Source organism: Thamnophis sirtalis, unplaced genomic scaffold (genome assembly GCF_051295495.1).
Source record: "Thamnophis sirtalis isolate CommonGarterSnake01/CBP01778 unplaced genomic scaffold, rThaSir2_p1.2 scaffold_5, whole genome shotgun sequence".
NCBI lineage: Eukaryota > Metazoa > Chordata > Lepidosauria > Squamata > Natricidae > Thamnophis > Thamnophis sirtalis.
This window is the reverse complement of record NW_028261385.1, coordinates 104259067-104276760: the sequence shown is the minus strand read 5'-3', so window position 1 is coordinate 104276760 and position 17694 is coordinate 104259067. Positions and strand designations below refer to the sequence as shown.

At 39.0% G+C, this 17694-nt stretch overlaps 1 protein-coding gene across 1 annotated transcript; it reads right to left on the bottom strand.

The window, feature by feature from the left end:
• Window positions 1–719: 719 nt before the first annotated feature.
• SPINK2 (serine peptidase inhibitor Kazal type 2) lies at window positions 720–7102 on the bottom strand. The gene is made up of 4 exons (XM_087716383.1): window positions 6989–7102; window positions 6606–6646; window positions 2354–2463; window positions 720–889 (listed from the first exon to the last, which is right to left on the bottom strand). Exons 1-4 carry the CDS (start codon window positions 7014–7016, stop codon window positions 841–843), a joined length of 228 nt encoding a protein of 75 aa, XP_087572509.1. The 5' UTR covers window positions 7017–7102; the 3' UTR covers window positions 720–840.
• Window positions 7103–17694: the final 10592 nt, after the last annotated feature.

Sequence of the window (17694 nt, the reverse complement as noted above, 5' to 3'; positions counted from 1 at the left end):
GCAGTGCTCATCTCCGTTTCAAAGCTGAAGAGCCAGCCCTGACTGAAGACGTCTCTGTGGTCATGTGGCCAGCATGACTAAACGCCAAAGGCGCACACCTTCCCATCAAAGGTGGTTCCTATTTTTTCTACTTGTATTTTTACATGCTTTAGAACTACTAGTTGGCAGAAGCTGGGACAAATAAATAGAAGCTCACTCCGTTACGCAGCACTAGGGATTCGAACCACCGAATTGTCGACCTTTCTGATCGACAAGCTCAGCATCTTAGCCACTGAGCCACCACGTCCCTATAAATAGCTGTATAAGCCTGTGAGAATGTTGCATGTTAACAAGGGGTGTCAAAAGACCAACAGGCATTGCCTTCTGGGAAGAACATCATAACAAGGTGAGAAACCAAATTAGTCCCATTTCTGATCAGAGAAGGAGCAAATTCTCCGTGCTAGAAAGTACATTTGGTTCCAAATGTTGATTTCCTCAGTCTGAGTAAACTTAAAGGAGCATTTCTTGCTTTCATCCTTTAGTTGGAGGCCAAGAGTTGTCGATTTCTATATATCCAAGTTGAATTAAGCTTGGTCCAAATGATCGTACAGTACTTATTTCTTCTATTTTTTTCAGAATGATTTCTTTAAAAAATTAGGTTTAAATATAAAAACAAAAACCCACAATTTTTTTTAAAAAAGTTATTTCGACAAAACATTTGAAGTAAGCTGATGCAGAAGTTGGACAAAGGCACGTAAGCTTGCATTTATTTTAACAGCTTTAAAAGCACATTTAAAGTAAGTATGGTTTCAACTTCTCAGCAGATTATGGATCTGTTTTTTCTGTTCCTTGAGCCTCCTCTCATGAACAGGAACTCTTATAGGCAATTTGTATGTCCTTGTCCTTCTCTCTGTAAGGGAAAAAATCAAACACACATTGTTAGATTATGCTAGCATGTATTGAAGTAGGTACTGGAAAGATTTCTTTTCTTTCATCGCTTTCAGGAGAATGTTAATAGGCTTTTCATAGGAGATAAAACTAGCTTTGCAATCAAATTTTGCTACATTTTATATGTTCCCTTAGAAAGCAAAAAAGGCAATTATTTTCCTCTTATTTTCAATTATTTCAATTAATAATTATTTTCAATTATTATGAGTTAGGTGCTTTCATAATTGTTTCTGTGACTACATTGCTCAGTCAGTTCAAAAATTATGGAGCAGAAAGACTATGAGAGTTTTTAAAGAAAAACTGAGAACATATTCAGCTGAATAGTTTTTACATAGGACCAGAGGAGAACTCTGAGAGGAAAGGTGAAGACAGAATAAATTTGACAAATGGAATCAACAATCTCTGGAAACATTATTTTTTGGTGTTAGAATTGCAAACTGGATTGGAAATTGATATAAATTACCTACCGTATTTTTCAGAGTATAAGACACACCTCCCCCCCTAAAAGAACGTGGAAATGTTGGTGCATCTTATACACTGAATACAGCCATTTTTGGCCTCCCAAAGCCCCACCCCCGCATCCCACTTCTGTAGAAAAATGGGCCGTTTTCTGAAAAAATTGAAGCTTTTTTACCTTCCCTCAGTCCCCAGCAGCACTCTGCAGGCTTTAACAGGGCTGGGGCAAGGCAAAAATGCCCCTATTGTTGCAAAAAATGGGCAAAAAACGGGCCATTTTTCACAGTAACTGAGGCTCTTTTCCCTTCCCTCAGCCTCCAGCAGGCTTCAGCAGGGCTGGGGCAAGGCAAAAACGGGGGCGTTTTTTGCCCCTGTCCTGCTGAAGCCTGCAGAGTGCTGCTGTGGGCTGAGAGTTAAGGCAAAACCTTTATTTCTTACTTACTTCTTTGAAATCTTGGTGCTCTTATACACCGGTGCATATTAGTCCGAAAAATACAATAATTAGTGTGTGTGATCCTACTATAAATGATCTGTTTGATTTACACTGTAAAAGCACAATTCTTTATTTGTGAAGATTGTATTATTTGTATATTCTCCCCCCCCCCCCAAAGTCAAATATTATTAAAATAATATTTTTAATACAAGATCATGTAAAGACCCCCATAAGAAATAAATAAAACAAAAGAATGATTATTTCTAGGTAAATATCTAACTTTTGGAAATAGCCAATACCGAATACTATCAGAGAAATAATTGGTTTCACAATTTTGTGACTCTCTCCTGTCAATAAATGTTGGTCAGATGTTACATTCTTCGAGAATGGAAGAATCATTCACTTCCCAATAGGTTTTCAGAGGGGCTGAGAGATAGGAAGTTGAAACGAAGTAAGTAATTAAGCACAGATGCCTCAACCGATTTTATAAAGTTCATGCCACCTTACATAGCGAATTATCTTCTAATTTCAAATTACCTGTTTATCATACAAAGCATACATTCATTTGCATATGTTTCTCCATCAGTTCCGCAAACTGGATTAAAATTCCTTGGGCATCCAGGCAGGGTGTACAAGTTACACTGAGGCTAGAAATAGACAGATATACCAATATATTACTCAAATTCATATTTTAAAATGTTTCAACATTGTAGTTTAAGTATGTTTAGGTGAATATATATATTGAAAATATTGCTTTCAATTTACCCTATAGCACAAAAATTATCCATTTTTATAAAGAACAAATATCAACTCACATAACTTAAAATGATAGACCAGTTGCCAAGTGGCTCCATGTAAAATAAGGTCCAAAACAGCAGTACTGTGAAAATTTCCCAATCTAATAACTTATTATATTTGATCCAGATCGGACACTAATGATGAAATCAAGCAATATGTGAAGACTTGTTAAAAAAGAATTAAAAGAAATGTTATATCACAAAGAATTTCATCTATTTCAGGCAGTTCAGATTGCAAATCTTGCTCTACTTTAAACTTTAAAAGTTCAAAAAAAGCCTAACTTTATGTTCAAGGTTTCAAGGTTTCAAGGTTTATTAAACTTGTATGCCGCCCTATTCCCGGAGGGACTCAGGGCGGCTAACAAACCAGAAGGGAAGGGAACAATACAGAAAGCAAAAAAGCAAAAGACAAACAACAAAATACGGAAACAATTTAAAAGCTGTCAACAGTCACACAATTCAAGTGGGGAGGGAACTCAACAACCCCAGGCCTGTCGGAACAGCCAGGTCTTGACGGCTTTGTGGAAAGCCTGAAGGGTGGTGAGGGTCCGGATCTCCACGGGGAGATCGTTCCAGAGGGCCGGAGCAGCCACAGAGAAGGCCCTCCTCCGGGTGGTCGACAGTCGGCATTGGCCGGCGGATGGAATTCGGAGGAGGCCTAGTCTGTGGGATCTAATAGGTCTTTGGGAGGTAATTGGCAGAAGGCGGTCTCTCAAGTACCCAGGTCCAATACCATGTAGGGCTTTATAAGTGACGACTAGCACCTTGAAGCGCATCCGGAGACCAATAGGCAGCCAGTGCAGCTTGCGGAGGATAGGTGTAACGTGGGTGTACCGAGGTGCACCCACAATCGCTCGCGCGGCTGCATTCTGGACAAGCTGAAGTCTCCGAATACTCTTCAAGGGCTGCCCCATGTAGAGCGCATTACAGTAGTCCAGTCTTGAGGTCACAAGGGCGTGAGTGACTGTTGTGAGAGCCTCCCGGTTCAGGTAGGGACGCAATTGGTGCACCAGGCGAACCTGGGCAAATGCCCCCCTGGTCACAGCCGATAAATGATGTTCTAAAGTCAGCTGTGGGTCCAGGAGGACTCCCAAATTGCGTATAATTTCACCCCCCAGCCTGAGAGATGGAATACATGGCCAATTATTGGGAGGGAAAAACACAAGCCACTCGGTCTTGTCAGGATTGAGTGCAAGCTTGTTTACCCCCATCCAGACTCTAACAGCCTCCAGGCACTGACACATCACGTCAACCGCTTCACTGAGTTGGCACGGGGTGGACAGATACAACTGTGTATCGTCCGCGTACTGGTGATATTTTATCCTGTGCCGCCGAATGATCTCACCCAGCGGCTTCATGTAGATGTTAAACAGGAGGGGGGACAGGACCGAACCCTGCGGCACCCCATACTTAAGGGGCCTAGGGGGTCAACCTCTGCCCTCCAACTAACACCGACTGCGACCTGTCCGAGAGGTAGGAGGAGAACCACCGAAGGACGGTGCCTCCCATCCCCACCTCTCGCAACCGTCCCAGAAGGATACCATGGTCGATGGTATCGAAGGCGGCTGAGAGGTCAAGGAGCACTAGGACGGAGGCATGACCCCCGTCCCTGGCTCTCCAGAGATCATTGGTCAGTGCGACCAAAGCAGTTTCCGTGCTGTAGCCAGGCCTGAATCCAGACTGAAAGGAGTCTAGATAATCGGTTTCATCCAAGGACCGCCGGAGCTGAGAGGCCACCACTTTCTCAACAACCTTCCCAACAAAGGGGAGGTTGGAGACTGGACGATAGTTATTTAGAATGGCTGGATCCAAGGACGACTTCTTCAGGAGGGGTCTTACCACCGCCGCCTTTAGGGGGGGGGGAAGAAACCCTCCCGAAGGGAGGCGTTAACTATCGCCTGGATCCAGCCCCGTGTTACCTCCCTGCTGTTCAACGTGTTTAATACTGAAAAGATTCAAATAATGTAAATGAAGTAGATATATGTTACTTTAAATATAGCTATTGGCCTTTAATTCATGCAATGTGACACTTTTACAATAGATTGAACTCTGTAGTGTTTGCTTGCAGTATAAAATATTTTAGATTCTCTCATTGAGAAAAAAGCATTAATCAAAATATACACTTTGGAAATACATTTTGTTTACTATAATTATAACCCACTCACTTCTGGTAAAACTACAAGCCTTTGAAATACAATCTCTGAAATAAAAAAACTTCAGAAACCAGGAGACTGAGTTCTAGTCCTGCCTTAGACCCTAAAGTCAGTGTGACTTTGGGCAAATGACCCTCTCTCAGCCCAACCCACCTCACGGGGTTGTTATTAAGGGGGGAAGCAGGAAGAAGGAGTATCAAATATGTTCACCTCTGTGAGTTATTTGTAAAAATATTAGAAATGGGATAGATATAAATAAATAACACATTTAGCTATAGTGACATTTTTATAAAACAAACCTGATTAAGCAAAAACAAATTAGATATTTAACATATTAAAATGCTCCTGAGAGCCATTCAATGTAAAAGTTCACTGTGAAATTATTAACAAAGAACTATGTTAGAAGGTTATTAACAAACATGATAAAATTCCTTTAGGAGTATCAAAACTTAAGAACTGAGCAGCAACTTCCCCTCCATTTTACAATTCCCTATGTTTGGCTACGGAGATCAAATTCTTCCTTCTTTTACAATTTTTTCTTGTATTTCAGTGACTTCCAAATGGTCATCTTAGATTTCTTAATTAACATTTCAACATCAAATGATTTTTCTAAAAATTTGATGTTGAAGTAAATAGAGAGGACAAAAGGAGGAAACTACAAAGTCCAAACTTTCAACCTTGTCTCTTGTTTGGATGAGATTCTAAACAAAAACCTAGTTGGTAATGAAAGCCTAAGTCTAATATTTATATAGAATAATATTTCATTTATTTCATTTCATTTATTAAATTTATACGCCGCCCAATCCCGGAGGATTCCAGGCGGCTTACAATGAAAGAAGAAAAAAAGAAAAGCAAAATAAGTAAAAAAAAATAGTTTAAAATACACAACACACATACTAATCGGGGCTGGACCTTAACACTAAGGTCAACAGCCCCAGGCCTGCCGGAACAGCCAGGTTTTAACGGCTTTCCTGAAGGCCATGAGAGTGGGTAAGGTCCGCACCTCTGGGGGTAGCTGATTCCACAGGGTCGGAGCAGCCACAGAGAAGGCTCTCCTCCGGGGACCCGCCAGCCAACACTGACCGGCTGACAGAATCCGAAGGAGGCTAAGCATAGTGAAAACATTCCAAATATCTGCCCTTCGTGAAAAACCATAATTTTCTAACCCAATAATCTTTGCAGCAAAATGCACAACTCCATATGACAATTAAAACTGAAGATTGGGATGCGGAGGGCTAGCCTTCATTTTCAAAAGAGGGCTAGCATTCGTTTTCAAAGGACGAAAGATGTTTCCGATAATGCTTTTCATTTCTGTTAGGATTTAGTTTCCAAATTGTTTTTTTCCCTGTGCAGTTAACATACCCCAGAAACATTTTGGTTCATGTTTACTCTCTGCGGACTATAGCTTGAAGCACGAAAACGTCAACATCATCTTTGGGCATACGGTAAACAGATTATTTCCTTTCTCAGCTGCAAAGCTTTCCAGCAGTTCTGTGAACTTTCCAATTATGGGCAGCAACTTTCTGATCGAAAAGAGGGAAGCTTCTCATCTGAGCTCTGACTTCTATTTTGACTCCCTGATAGCTATGAGCACAAAAAGCCTGTCCCCATTGCCATCCAGGTGGCTCACACAGCATGCATACGCGCACGCACGCGCGTGCACACACACGCACACACACAAATACACACACAGACACAGACACACACACACCCACGGGCTTGCTGCAGGATGAACCAGCAACCCTACTTCGAAACTAACTTTTTAATGAACTTTGCAAATTACAAAGTAACTCTTGAGACGAGAAGAACTTGCTTACTCCTTGGACTCTCAATACTCACATCTGTGGTACTTGTCGCAAGAGAAAGCATCAACAGGAGTCCTGGGGTGCGGATGGAAGGGAAAAAAGGATGGAGAGGTTACTAGGGGAGACCAAAGTCTCGCACAAATAATTGCCATGATTACCGTACCACAGTCCCTGGAGCCCTCCCCCCCCAACTCGGTACTCTCTCGGGGTTGCCAACTGACCCCCACGGAGAAAGCAGTGCCAAGGATTTCCCCTGTGCCCTCGGACAGCGACCTGATGCAAAGGAAAGCATCGCGGGAGGCGCAAAGGGATTAACGTTTCAACCGCGGCCGGGGTTTGCTAGAAGCAGAGCAGCTGGGGAAAGCCGGCCACCCGCTTCCCACGTTTGAGCAGGGAGAGAGAGACTCGCGGCGGTACCTGCCAGCGCCCACAGCAGCTTCTTCATGATGGGAAAGGGAGAAAGACGGGGAAAAAGCAAACGCCTGGCGAGATGCGCTCGCCGCTCCAGTTATAGCGTGCGCCTGGAGAAGCCACACCCCCTGCCATCGGCACAACGACGGTTCCGCCCACCTGCTCCCCCGAGTGCTCCGCCTCCTCTGTGCGCGTGCGCAGTGAGTTGGCTGGGTATGCGCGCGCCTAATACCGGTGGTTCAATGCGCTATCGAGTTGCAAGAATGGAGTAGACCAGGGTAGGGTGAGGTAGAATTAGAATAGAGTAGGGGATGGTAGAAATTAGAATAGAATAGAATAGGCTGGAAGGAACTTGGAGGTCTTCTAGTCCAGCCCCCTGCCCAAGCAGGACAACCTATACCAATTTAGATAAGTGACTGTCTAGACCAGTGGTTCCCAACGTGGGGTTCACTCCCCACAGGGGGGCAATTTGATTTTTAATGGGGGCAATTTGAATCTTGTTTAAACCAAGTTAATGGCCTTTTAGGCTTCCTCAGCATGAGTAGAGTTCACTTTTTGAGTAAAGTAAGAATTATATGTCAGGAGGGGGGTATCAGGATTTTAGAGATGCTTAGGAGGGGCATGGCCAAAAAAAGGTTGGGAACCACTGCTTAGACTCTTCTTAAAAACGTCCAGTGTTGGAGTGCCCTCAATTACTGGAGGCATACTGTTCCACTGGTTAGTTGTCCTCACTGTAAAGAAGTTTCTCCTTAATTCCAGGTTGCTTCTTTCCTTGGTTAGTTTCCATCCATTGCTTCTTGTCCTGCCTTCGGGTGCTTTGTAGAATAATTTGAACCTCTCTTCTTTGTGGTAGCCCCTCATATACCAGAATACTGCTGTCGTGTCACCCCTAATTCTTCTTTTCTTCAGACTAGCCAAACCCAAATCCTGCAACTGTTCTTTGTATGTTTTAGTCTCTAGGCCTTTGATCATCTTAGTTGCTCGTCTCTGAACTTTTTTTTCAAAATCTCAATATCTTTTTTGTAGTATGGTGACCAAAATTGGTTGCAATATTCCAGGTGTGGTCTTATTAAGGATTTATAAAGTGTTACTAGAGAGAGTCCCGATGATTCCAGTGACGTATATCATTATCCAAGAATGCTGGCATTCATTTTCAAAGGAGAGAAATGGTTATACAAATTCAAACCAGGCTGATCGAATGTCAAAATAATGGGTTTTTTTCAAAAGCAGCTACCACACCCTCCTGTGCCTGTATTGCAAATGGGTGGGTGGATGGGGAAATTCCAGCTTTGCATCCTGCAAAATAGAAAACCAGCTCATGAAGTTTTCACTACAGGTAGTCCTCAACTTACAACCACAATTGAACACAAAATTTTTGTTGTTAAGTGAGAAATGTATTAATTTGCCCCATTTTATGACTTTTCTTATCACATTTGTTAAGTAACTACTGCAGTTCTAAAATTAATAACATGGTTATTAAGTGAATCTTGTTTTCCCATTGACTTTGCTTCTCAGAAGGACACAAAAGTTCACATGATCATGGGACACTGCAAGGGACGCTGAAGACCTCAGTGTTTAAGCTAAGGCTGGGTTGGCAGAATATTGCAAGGCTTATGCGACCTGGTTTTCTGCAGTTGCACCACGCAGAATTGTTAAATCATCAACCTCTGATTCATACCAATAATAGATCAAAATGGGTTGATCCGTGGGATCAGAGATGCAGACTTGGAAGGATAGTATGGACTGGCAGTTTCAGCAGTTTAGAAATGCAGTCACTGTGATGTATACTCTTCAAACGAGGTATGCAATTTGCTGCTTAGGCTGTTCCTGGATTCCATATGGCATTTCTTTAAAAGGCATATAAAAGTTGGTAAATAATTTTCAGCTTACATTTCATTGGTATGTGACATCAACTGCCAGTAGGAAAAGATCACAAGAAATCTAAGAAATTTTAGTAAACAGTCAGTAGCTGTGCAAGTTTCATTATTTTGGTACATTTTTGGGGCGGAGGTGCGGGGAGAAGATAAAAATGTCATTGCTGATCAATATGAAATATATTGTTTACACTTGTCTGAAGAGTTCCAAGTCCAGCACTTAATCTAGGCGATAAAATGATCAAGGTTAATTTCCATTACGTGGTTACCTATTCATTCCCAAGTCCAACCACTTTGTGCAGAAACCTTCAGAAGATCTCTTGCAGACAAGCTTATTTCCTTGGGCCATTAATCCCACCAAATTTCATAGAATCAAGATGGGAGGGGATCTTGGAGGTTTCTAGTCCAACCTCTTGCCCTAGGGGGAGTTTGTATATGGTTCATAATAAATACGTGCATTCTCACCTTTGTTTAATTTGGCTAATTTAAAAGTTGTAATTGAACAAAAGGGAAGTTCCAATGATTTCAAAAAGAGACTTACAGTAAGTATCCCATCAAATTCACAAGTGAAGCAATGGAAAATCAGTGACTCATTAGTGGTTGCTGAATGACAGTTCCCAAATGTTGTCCAAGCTTGGTGAGACTGCTGGGAATTATAATTATCCAATTTATGAAAAGTCATAGATCCCATGCCTGCTAAGGGCTTGCTTCAAATATATGTAAAAATCGTGGGCAGCTCTTGTCATCCACTGGTACATAAAGTAAAAGACACAGGAAGGAAGGAAGGAAGCAATTGTACTATCATGAGAAGGAACCTCAGAGAAGCAAAGAAACCATTCAAAAGAGTAGTTATTTACAGCAACAGTGCGCAATTAAACATTGCTTAGGTAATAAGCAGGTAATAAGCACCTGCTGTTGGAGAGGAAACAATGCACGCCTAAATAAATCAAATTGGAGTTCCGTGTAAACTCTTGTTTAATTTTATGCTACAATCTCCTTTTGTAATTCCTTTGTTAAAGGATTAAAGCTTTCAAAGCAGCAAAATATCCCGGGAATTTGAAATGTTCTTGCCCTAGTTACTGAATGTTGACAACATCTCTAATCTTTAAGCTTGGGTCTCTTTGTTATTTTATTTCATTTTATTTTTGCAAATGTATGACTTTCCTTCACTAGGCCAATAGGAGAAGGCTAAAGTTGAAAGGTGTTTCTTATTTACTTACGTTAAATGAAAAGATACATCAGTGTAGACAAATTATCAAAACTACACAATTGACGTGCAATTTAACGTTAATAAAAGATTAACCATACCAGACAAAGTGCATTGAGTTATTGTTATGATACAAAAAGATTAGAAATCTTGGAACTTTATGCCAAAATCTCCACTATATTGTTATTTGTTAGTACTAAACAAAGGATAAAAAATTAAGTGGAGGAAAAAACCTCTACTAAAGTAATATAGACAAATATTTGTTTTGTAATTCTCTCCTTTTTTAAAAAAAAAAAATAAAGTTTTTTTAATTTTTGATTTAAAACAAATACAACATCCTTCTTTACATGCTATAGAAAGTGTATCAGTTGGTTACAAATAGACTTTTACGCATCTCTTCCACAGTCAAGAAACATAGTTCATGTTAGCTCGAGCATTTTAACTCAAATATTCATACATGTCACCATCATCATATATCCATTTTCATTTGACTATAATTATTATTAAAGAAAAAAAAAGATAATGGTAATAATAATTTTTGTTTCTTAAACAATACATGCCCACACCAGTGGGGAAAGAAAAAATCGAAGAAAAAAAAATGAAAAAGACAAAAAGAACAAAACAAAAAACAAAAGAAAAGCCAAAAAAAAAGTATATCAGCTGGTTACAACATGTTTTGGTGCATCTCTTCCATTAATTCATATTATAATTAATTCATATCATAATTCATATTAATTCAAATATCTTAACTCATATGTTTACCATATTGACATCATTATACCTCCACTTTTAGTTGACTACAGTTATTTAAACATCCTTCATCCTTAACTATGCCAAAGGTTTAATCCATAACCACATGCTAGCATTTCATTCACTTGTCTGTAAAATCCTCTATTAACATCAAATCCTCATATCCTGTTTTAGCTGAACATCCATAATATTTAATACCAAAAATTCCATCTTTCATGCAATGTAGTTTATTATCATTCTCCCTTTTTTATGTAATTATATCGTGTATCGTAACATTTCCCCCATATTAGTTAACATTTAACTGTATATATTTTATTTTATTTTTAATAGTAACAATTATTGTGATTAATAACCTTTGTATATGGTCTAAAAATATTTCCAACCTTCCCTTCTCATATCCAATTATTATTTATCATATCAACTACACATTATATACATTACTATCAATATCAATTATTATTCAGCTATATCTATTACAAATAAGAGTAATTAGATTTAGCTAGTTTCAAATTGTATTCTTCCATCTGTCAGCCTATGTCTCTCCAATAACAAAACCTTCTCAGTCCTAATGGCATTCGTAGAACAGATTTACCAAATGTTTTTATAAGCAAGTCCAAACAGGGATATCTTCGCACCTTTTTACTCAGGATGCCTCTGATGAGATAGTAACGTTGTCCCAGGCTTGTTAAACTTTTCAATTTGTTTTTAATTCTCAAGGGTGGAATTAAAAATTCTGCAAATGATGTTTCATAAAGTGTAGATTCTTTAATGCTTCTCATTCCTTCTGCGCTCTGTCTTTTAAAATAAATCTTCTGTAAGGCTGCATCTCTTTGTCCCTCCGAAATAACCCAGACGCCCTGCATGTCAGCAAGTTGAGAGGCTTCATTTCTCACCTTCTTCGTTTGTATTTCAGGAGCATTCAAACATTCAACATTCTCACTTTTTCCTTCAAATTTTTAATATCAAATGGTCCAATTTTTCCCCAAATCTTTCATATGAGTCAAACAGCTTTTGAAATGCAGAAAAAAACATCTGAAACGAACTTTTCGGAGTATGTATCAACGCCATGTTGTGACGCAGTCTAAAATATTTGCAAGTAAAAACACGCTGGGAGCTGTGCGATCTTATCTGATCTTAGACCAACACAGTCAAGCAATAAAAGTGTCAGATCGTAAAAAGCCAATTTATAGTGAGTTAATTTACAGCCCACTTAAGGAGAGTCAGAGAAAGTATTAAAGTAGATCTTTGAAACAGCTAAGAAATAGGGTAACCACCGGCCATAAATCCATTTAAAAAAAACCAATTCGCCGCTAGATTCTTCTGTTCTTTGGTTTCAATTAGCTAAGATTTTAGTGCGGACCGTCTCTCTTTGAGTAATAAAATCAGCTTACCAGATGAAATCACTTCTACCATTCTTAGGGGCTACCTGCAGTTTCGGTTAGCATACAGCTAATCCAGAAGGAGTTGGCAAAAGGGGTTGAATTCCGAGCCCCCCCGAGACCTGCGAACGTCTCTGAGGTCACTGGATCTCCCCAAACCTTCACTGTCTCTTCGGGACAGCTAGGATCGAAAACGACCCGTCCAAAATTCCTTCGGAATAGGGGAATTTCAGGAGTAGCCTGAAACTCCGTCTTCTCACTGCTAAGCCCCGCCTTTTTCCGTAATTCTCTCCTTTTGTACTCCAACTAAAACATAACTATAAACATAGATTTTAGAAACCATACTCTTAAATCATGGTTTCTTAAACATTTCTTTTCTCTCAGGACCCCTTCTCACTTTTACAAATTATGGATGACCCCAAAACAGCTTTCATTTGTACAAGTTTTATTAATTGGTATTTACCACATTAAAAATTAAAATTGATTCATTCGCTGTCATTACCACTTTGCAAAATTGTTTGTTGGGATTTTAATATTGTCTTATTTTTCATCATAGGATGGCAAATAATTTTGATTTTGCGGACTCTGGGGTGGGTCTTGGAGGACTCCCAGAGACCCTGGGACCACACTGTAAGAAACCTGCTCTGTTTGTATTTTGTGCTGCTGTGTGATATGTAGTACAGGTAGTCCTCAACTTACAGCAATTCATTTAGTGATCGTTCAAAGTTACAATGACATTGAAAAAAGTGACTTATGATCCTTTTTCATACTTACAACTGTTTTAGCATCCCCATGATCAAAATTCATATGGATGGCAACGGACTCACATTTATGATGGTTGCAGTCTCCCTGGGTTATATGATCCACTTTTGAAAACTACTGACAAGCAAAATCAATGGTGAAGCCAGATTCACTTAACAACTGTATCACTAACTTAAGAAATGCAATGATTCACTTAACAACTGTGGCAAGAAATGTCATAAAATGGGGGAAACTCACTTAAATGTTTCACTCATCAACATGAATATTGGGCTCAATTGTCATAAGTCAAAGACTACCTGTACATAGGGAAAGCATTTTTGCTGAAGTTTAGCTAAACCTCTGATGTATATATACTGCTATGCAGATGTTTTCGTTCGCCACACTAGAGGATGGACAATTGAATGCACTCTTTAGCAAGAAAATTTGGTTGAACTCTAGGATGTGGTCCTTCTGTTTGTTGGAAAGCCTATTTTGATGGAAGCCAGAGCCAATCAGGAAGAGGCGGGGAGTCAATATGGCTTGAGCCTTGAGTTCAAATTCAGATGCTTGATTTTTAAAAACAATTAAAAATATTTAGATTACAGCTCTCACATTTTAGAGCAGTTTATTTTATAAACTTTATAAAGTAAAGTTTTTACTTTATATCTATGTCTATGGATTTCAAGAACTGGCTGCTCTGGATCTCTAAGATGACTAGTAATCAGCAGTTCAAGATTTGAGAGATGATTGCAAGCAAGAGATATAACAACTATATATACCTCTTCACAATGAAATGAAGATCATCAGTGATAAATTGGAGTAGTTTCATTAGGGATATTTAATTAGTAAGAACAAAAAGGAGACACCTTCCTGTTGAAAAGTGCTCTGAAATTTGATAAGATCGAAGCTGAATTCACACAAATTTAACCTGCTGCATTTTCTAGAACTAAAAATTATATCTACAGGTAGTCCTTGACTTATGACCACAGTTGAGCCCTAAATTTCTGTTGCTAAGCAAAACAGTTTTTTTAAAATGAACACAAACACACAAAAAAACCCACAAAACCATCTTTCATTACAAATTGTAGAAAGTGTGATGGTTGGTTACAAAAACCTCTGTGCATCCCTTCCACAGTCATCACCTATAATTCATATCGAATCACATATTTTTAAATCAAGTATGCAGTATTTATATACATTGCTTTCATCCAGGGACGTGCAGTCACTAGAGGCATGGGAGGCGTGGCCTCACCAGTCATGAGGAAAAGGAATTTTAAAGAATTTTTAAAAAATAATTAAAGCCAAGGTAGTTGCTACCAGACTCACAGTGACTTGGAACAGTGCTTTGTGTTAACCATAGGAGGAGGCCAGAGAAATAGGAGCCTCCTGTGCATAAGGAATTTTTCACCTTTTAAGAGGGTTAAAATGCGAAGAATTCCTTATGCAAATGAGGCACGTATTCTCTCGCCTCCTGTAGAGGGCATTTTTAGAGGCTTTTTAGAGTTCTCTGGGAGCAACTAGCTCAGTCTGACAGAGCTCTGGCCTTTCATGAGGGGAGGGCAGGACAGGGCAGGTAGAAGCAGAGTTGAAATCATCTCTGAAACAGCTGGAAAAAGGTGCGTGTGTGGGGAGGGGGGAGGAATTCCAAAAGTTTGATTGGAAGGCAGCAGGGGAAGGGGGGGTATGGCAGAGGATCTGCTTTCAAGCCTTTGGAAAATATATCCAATCCAACTTCTGTGTTTGTTTGAGAGTGAGGGAGGGAGGGAGAGAGGAAGGAAGGGGGGGGGAGGGAGAAGAAAAAAAAAGGGAAAACTTATTTTGCAAGGGGGAAAAATGCTGTCGCTTTAAATCGGAACTGAGCATGCCTGGCTGTGGAATTCTGGGAGTTGAAGTCCACAAGTCTAAAAAGTGCCTCACCAGCCCTAAAGCTGATCGCACGTCACTGCTTTCATCATACCTCAGCCTTCATTTGACTGTAATTGTTTTTACATCCTTTTATATGAAATATTCCAATTTAAAGCAAAACCACATAATGGCATTCCATTAACTCCTCCCAACATCCTACAGTAAAATTGCATCTTTATAACATGTTCTAAATAAAAAGTTGATTATGTTTAATTTCTAAGCTTCCTTTCATTATCTCCATTTGCGATTTACATAGAATTTCCTCTTAACAAACCAATACATATATATGCATCATTATCATCAATCATTTATTTCTATAATCATTATCACTTCATTTTATACATAATACTCTAAATTTAACTAAATTTAACTAAATTTTTATTATCAGCTTTCATTACATCAACCTGTGTCTTTCCAGTAATAGTGCAGTCTTATGTCTTTTGCCATTTGTAGCATTAGCATTCTGATTAATTTCTTGGTAAATCTTATATAGACTTCTCTTCGCAAGTTATTGTTCATTTCATTTCTTATGTAAACTTGAAACCATCCATTTGCTTCTTCAATCAGCTTATCTTTAGTTATCACTCATGCTTCTGATAAAGTTTCTCTCCTTACTTCCATCAATTTTTCTCTCTTTTCTTCTTCTGTACTTTGAAGTCTGGGATAGAGTTCCGGTCCATCTATCTCCCCTTTCCATATTTCACTCTTTCCATTTCCAGTCAGGCTCAGTTTACTATCAATATCAACAGTTTTCTTCTTTCTTTGATTATTTTTCCCTTCAATTTTTAGAACTCTGTCCTCCACTTTTTCCATCAAATTTTACCGTGCTGTGTTCTATATTCCACAATCTCTTCTCAATTTTTTCTGTTACTGCTAAGATCTTTTGAATTCCAAACATAATCATTTGCAATGTTAAGGTTTCTTTTTCTTGTTGCGCCATTTTCCAATTTGTAAACACTGCCACTATAACATTCAAAGCTTTTTGTTAGATCTGAAGTGAGTTCATTTATAATCTTTCAAAGTCAAGGTCTCTCCTCTCTCCACTCCAGCTATTGAAAGAGCTCCCAAAGAGCATCTGTATAAACAACCCATGCTCTTCCCACTATGACTCACAGTAAACAAGCTGAGAGACCTTGAAGTGTAAAACAAATGATCAAAGAGGGGGAAAAACAATATTTCCAGCCTCCAGTCTCCAAGTGGCAGTGTTACTTCCTTTTCCTTCTATTGTTACAGACCTCTTTGTATTCCTTTTAATATCTTCTTTATAATCCAAACTTACAGAGAAAAGAAAAAAACTTCTTAAATGGAGAAAAAAACATCCAGTCCAGCATTGTAAAAATAAAGGAAAAGAAATAAAAAGTAGTAGAAGAAAAACTAATCCATTCAGTTTAAAAAATAGGAAATATTTGCAAAAGTTCCATCCATGAAAAAATATTTTTAAAAAACAAGGATAACACACTGTCTACTATAGCTTAATTTCGCTGCTTACTTTCTTCTGTTTTCAAATTTAATTTAACTTTGATTTTTTGGGGTAATCTCTTGTCTAATAATAAAATTTCCTCACCAAACGGCGCACTTTCTCTTTCCACTTTCCTCCTGTTCTGGGGCTGTCCCAACTTCAGCGGCTTCAGTGGCTGCGCTTCTATCACCAGCAAAAAGAGATTCTCCTGGATCAGTCAGAGACTTTGCAGTGTCCCCGAGATCAGCAGGACGTACTCTTCCCTATCACCGTCTCTTCAGGACGGTTTAGGTCCAAAAGGACCATCCAGCGGCAAAAGTATCGACTGCCATCTTGGAGCTCCAAGATCGCATGTCGTCTCGTTGCAACGCGAGCTTCTCAGCCAGCAAAACCGTTGTTAAATGAATTTTGCCCCATTTTTTGATCTGTCTTGCCAAGTTGTTAAAAGAATCACTGCAGTTAAATTAGTAACACAGTTGTTAAGTGAATATTGCTTCCCCATTGACTTTAATTGTCAGAAGGTTGTAAAAGGTGATCACATAACCCTGGGACACTGCAACGGTCATAAATATGAGCCAGTTGCCAAGTGTCTGAATTTTCATCACATGGCCATGGGGATGCTGCAAGAATCATGGATGTGAAAAACATTCATGTCAGGTTTTTTCAGTGCCATTGTAATTTTGAATGGTCATTAAACAAATTGTTGTAAGTTGAGGACTACCTGTATAGGTGAGATTCCCTAGGAAGGAAGTAGAATGTATGAAGCTAAGGTCATGGAAATCAACTGAGTAATTTATAAATTTGACCATAAACTAGTGTTCATCTTGTACAGTTGCCACTTGCATAGAAATTTTCTTGATTCTACTCAATTCATGAGAGTTATGTCCAAAGACAAAGGCATAGACAAAATTGCTCACTTCTTATATGGTTGGATGGTCATTTGTAAATGAGAAACCTGAAGCCAATAATCATAGCTGTCTTTTTTCCACAAACCAGTTACTCTAATGCCAAATTACAGAAGAAGGCCAAGGATGCTATCCCTGAATAGTTAAGAATTATTTCAAACTTGAAAAAGGCAATCATGCTAAATAACTAAACACTTAAGAACAACTAATTTGAGCTTTCAGTGAATCCTCTTGAGGACTACTGGGTCTGTTTGTCTGAACATAGAGTTGTACTTTAAGCTGTACGCAATAAGACAACTTGAGAAAGACAGTAACTTCCTCTATCAGGAAGAAAAGGGTCATATTTAGTCCTATACAAAGAAAACAGAAACAGATGCCAAAAAGCCCTAGAAACCAGATAGGAGTTCTGTAGAAATAACTTCATTCCCAGTGCTTTCTGGGAAATTTTGTTATCAAGGAATTTTGTTTTCCAGATCCTGAAATAACTTCTGA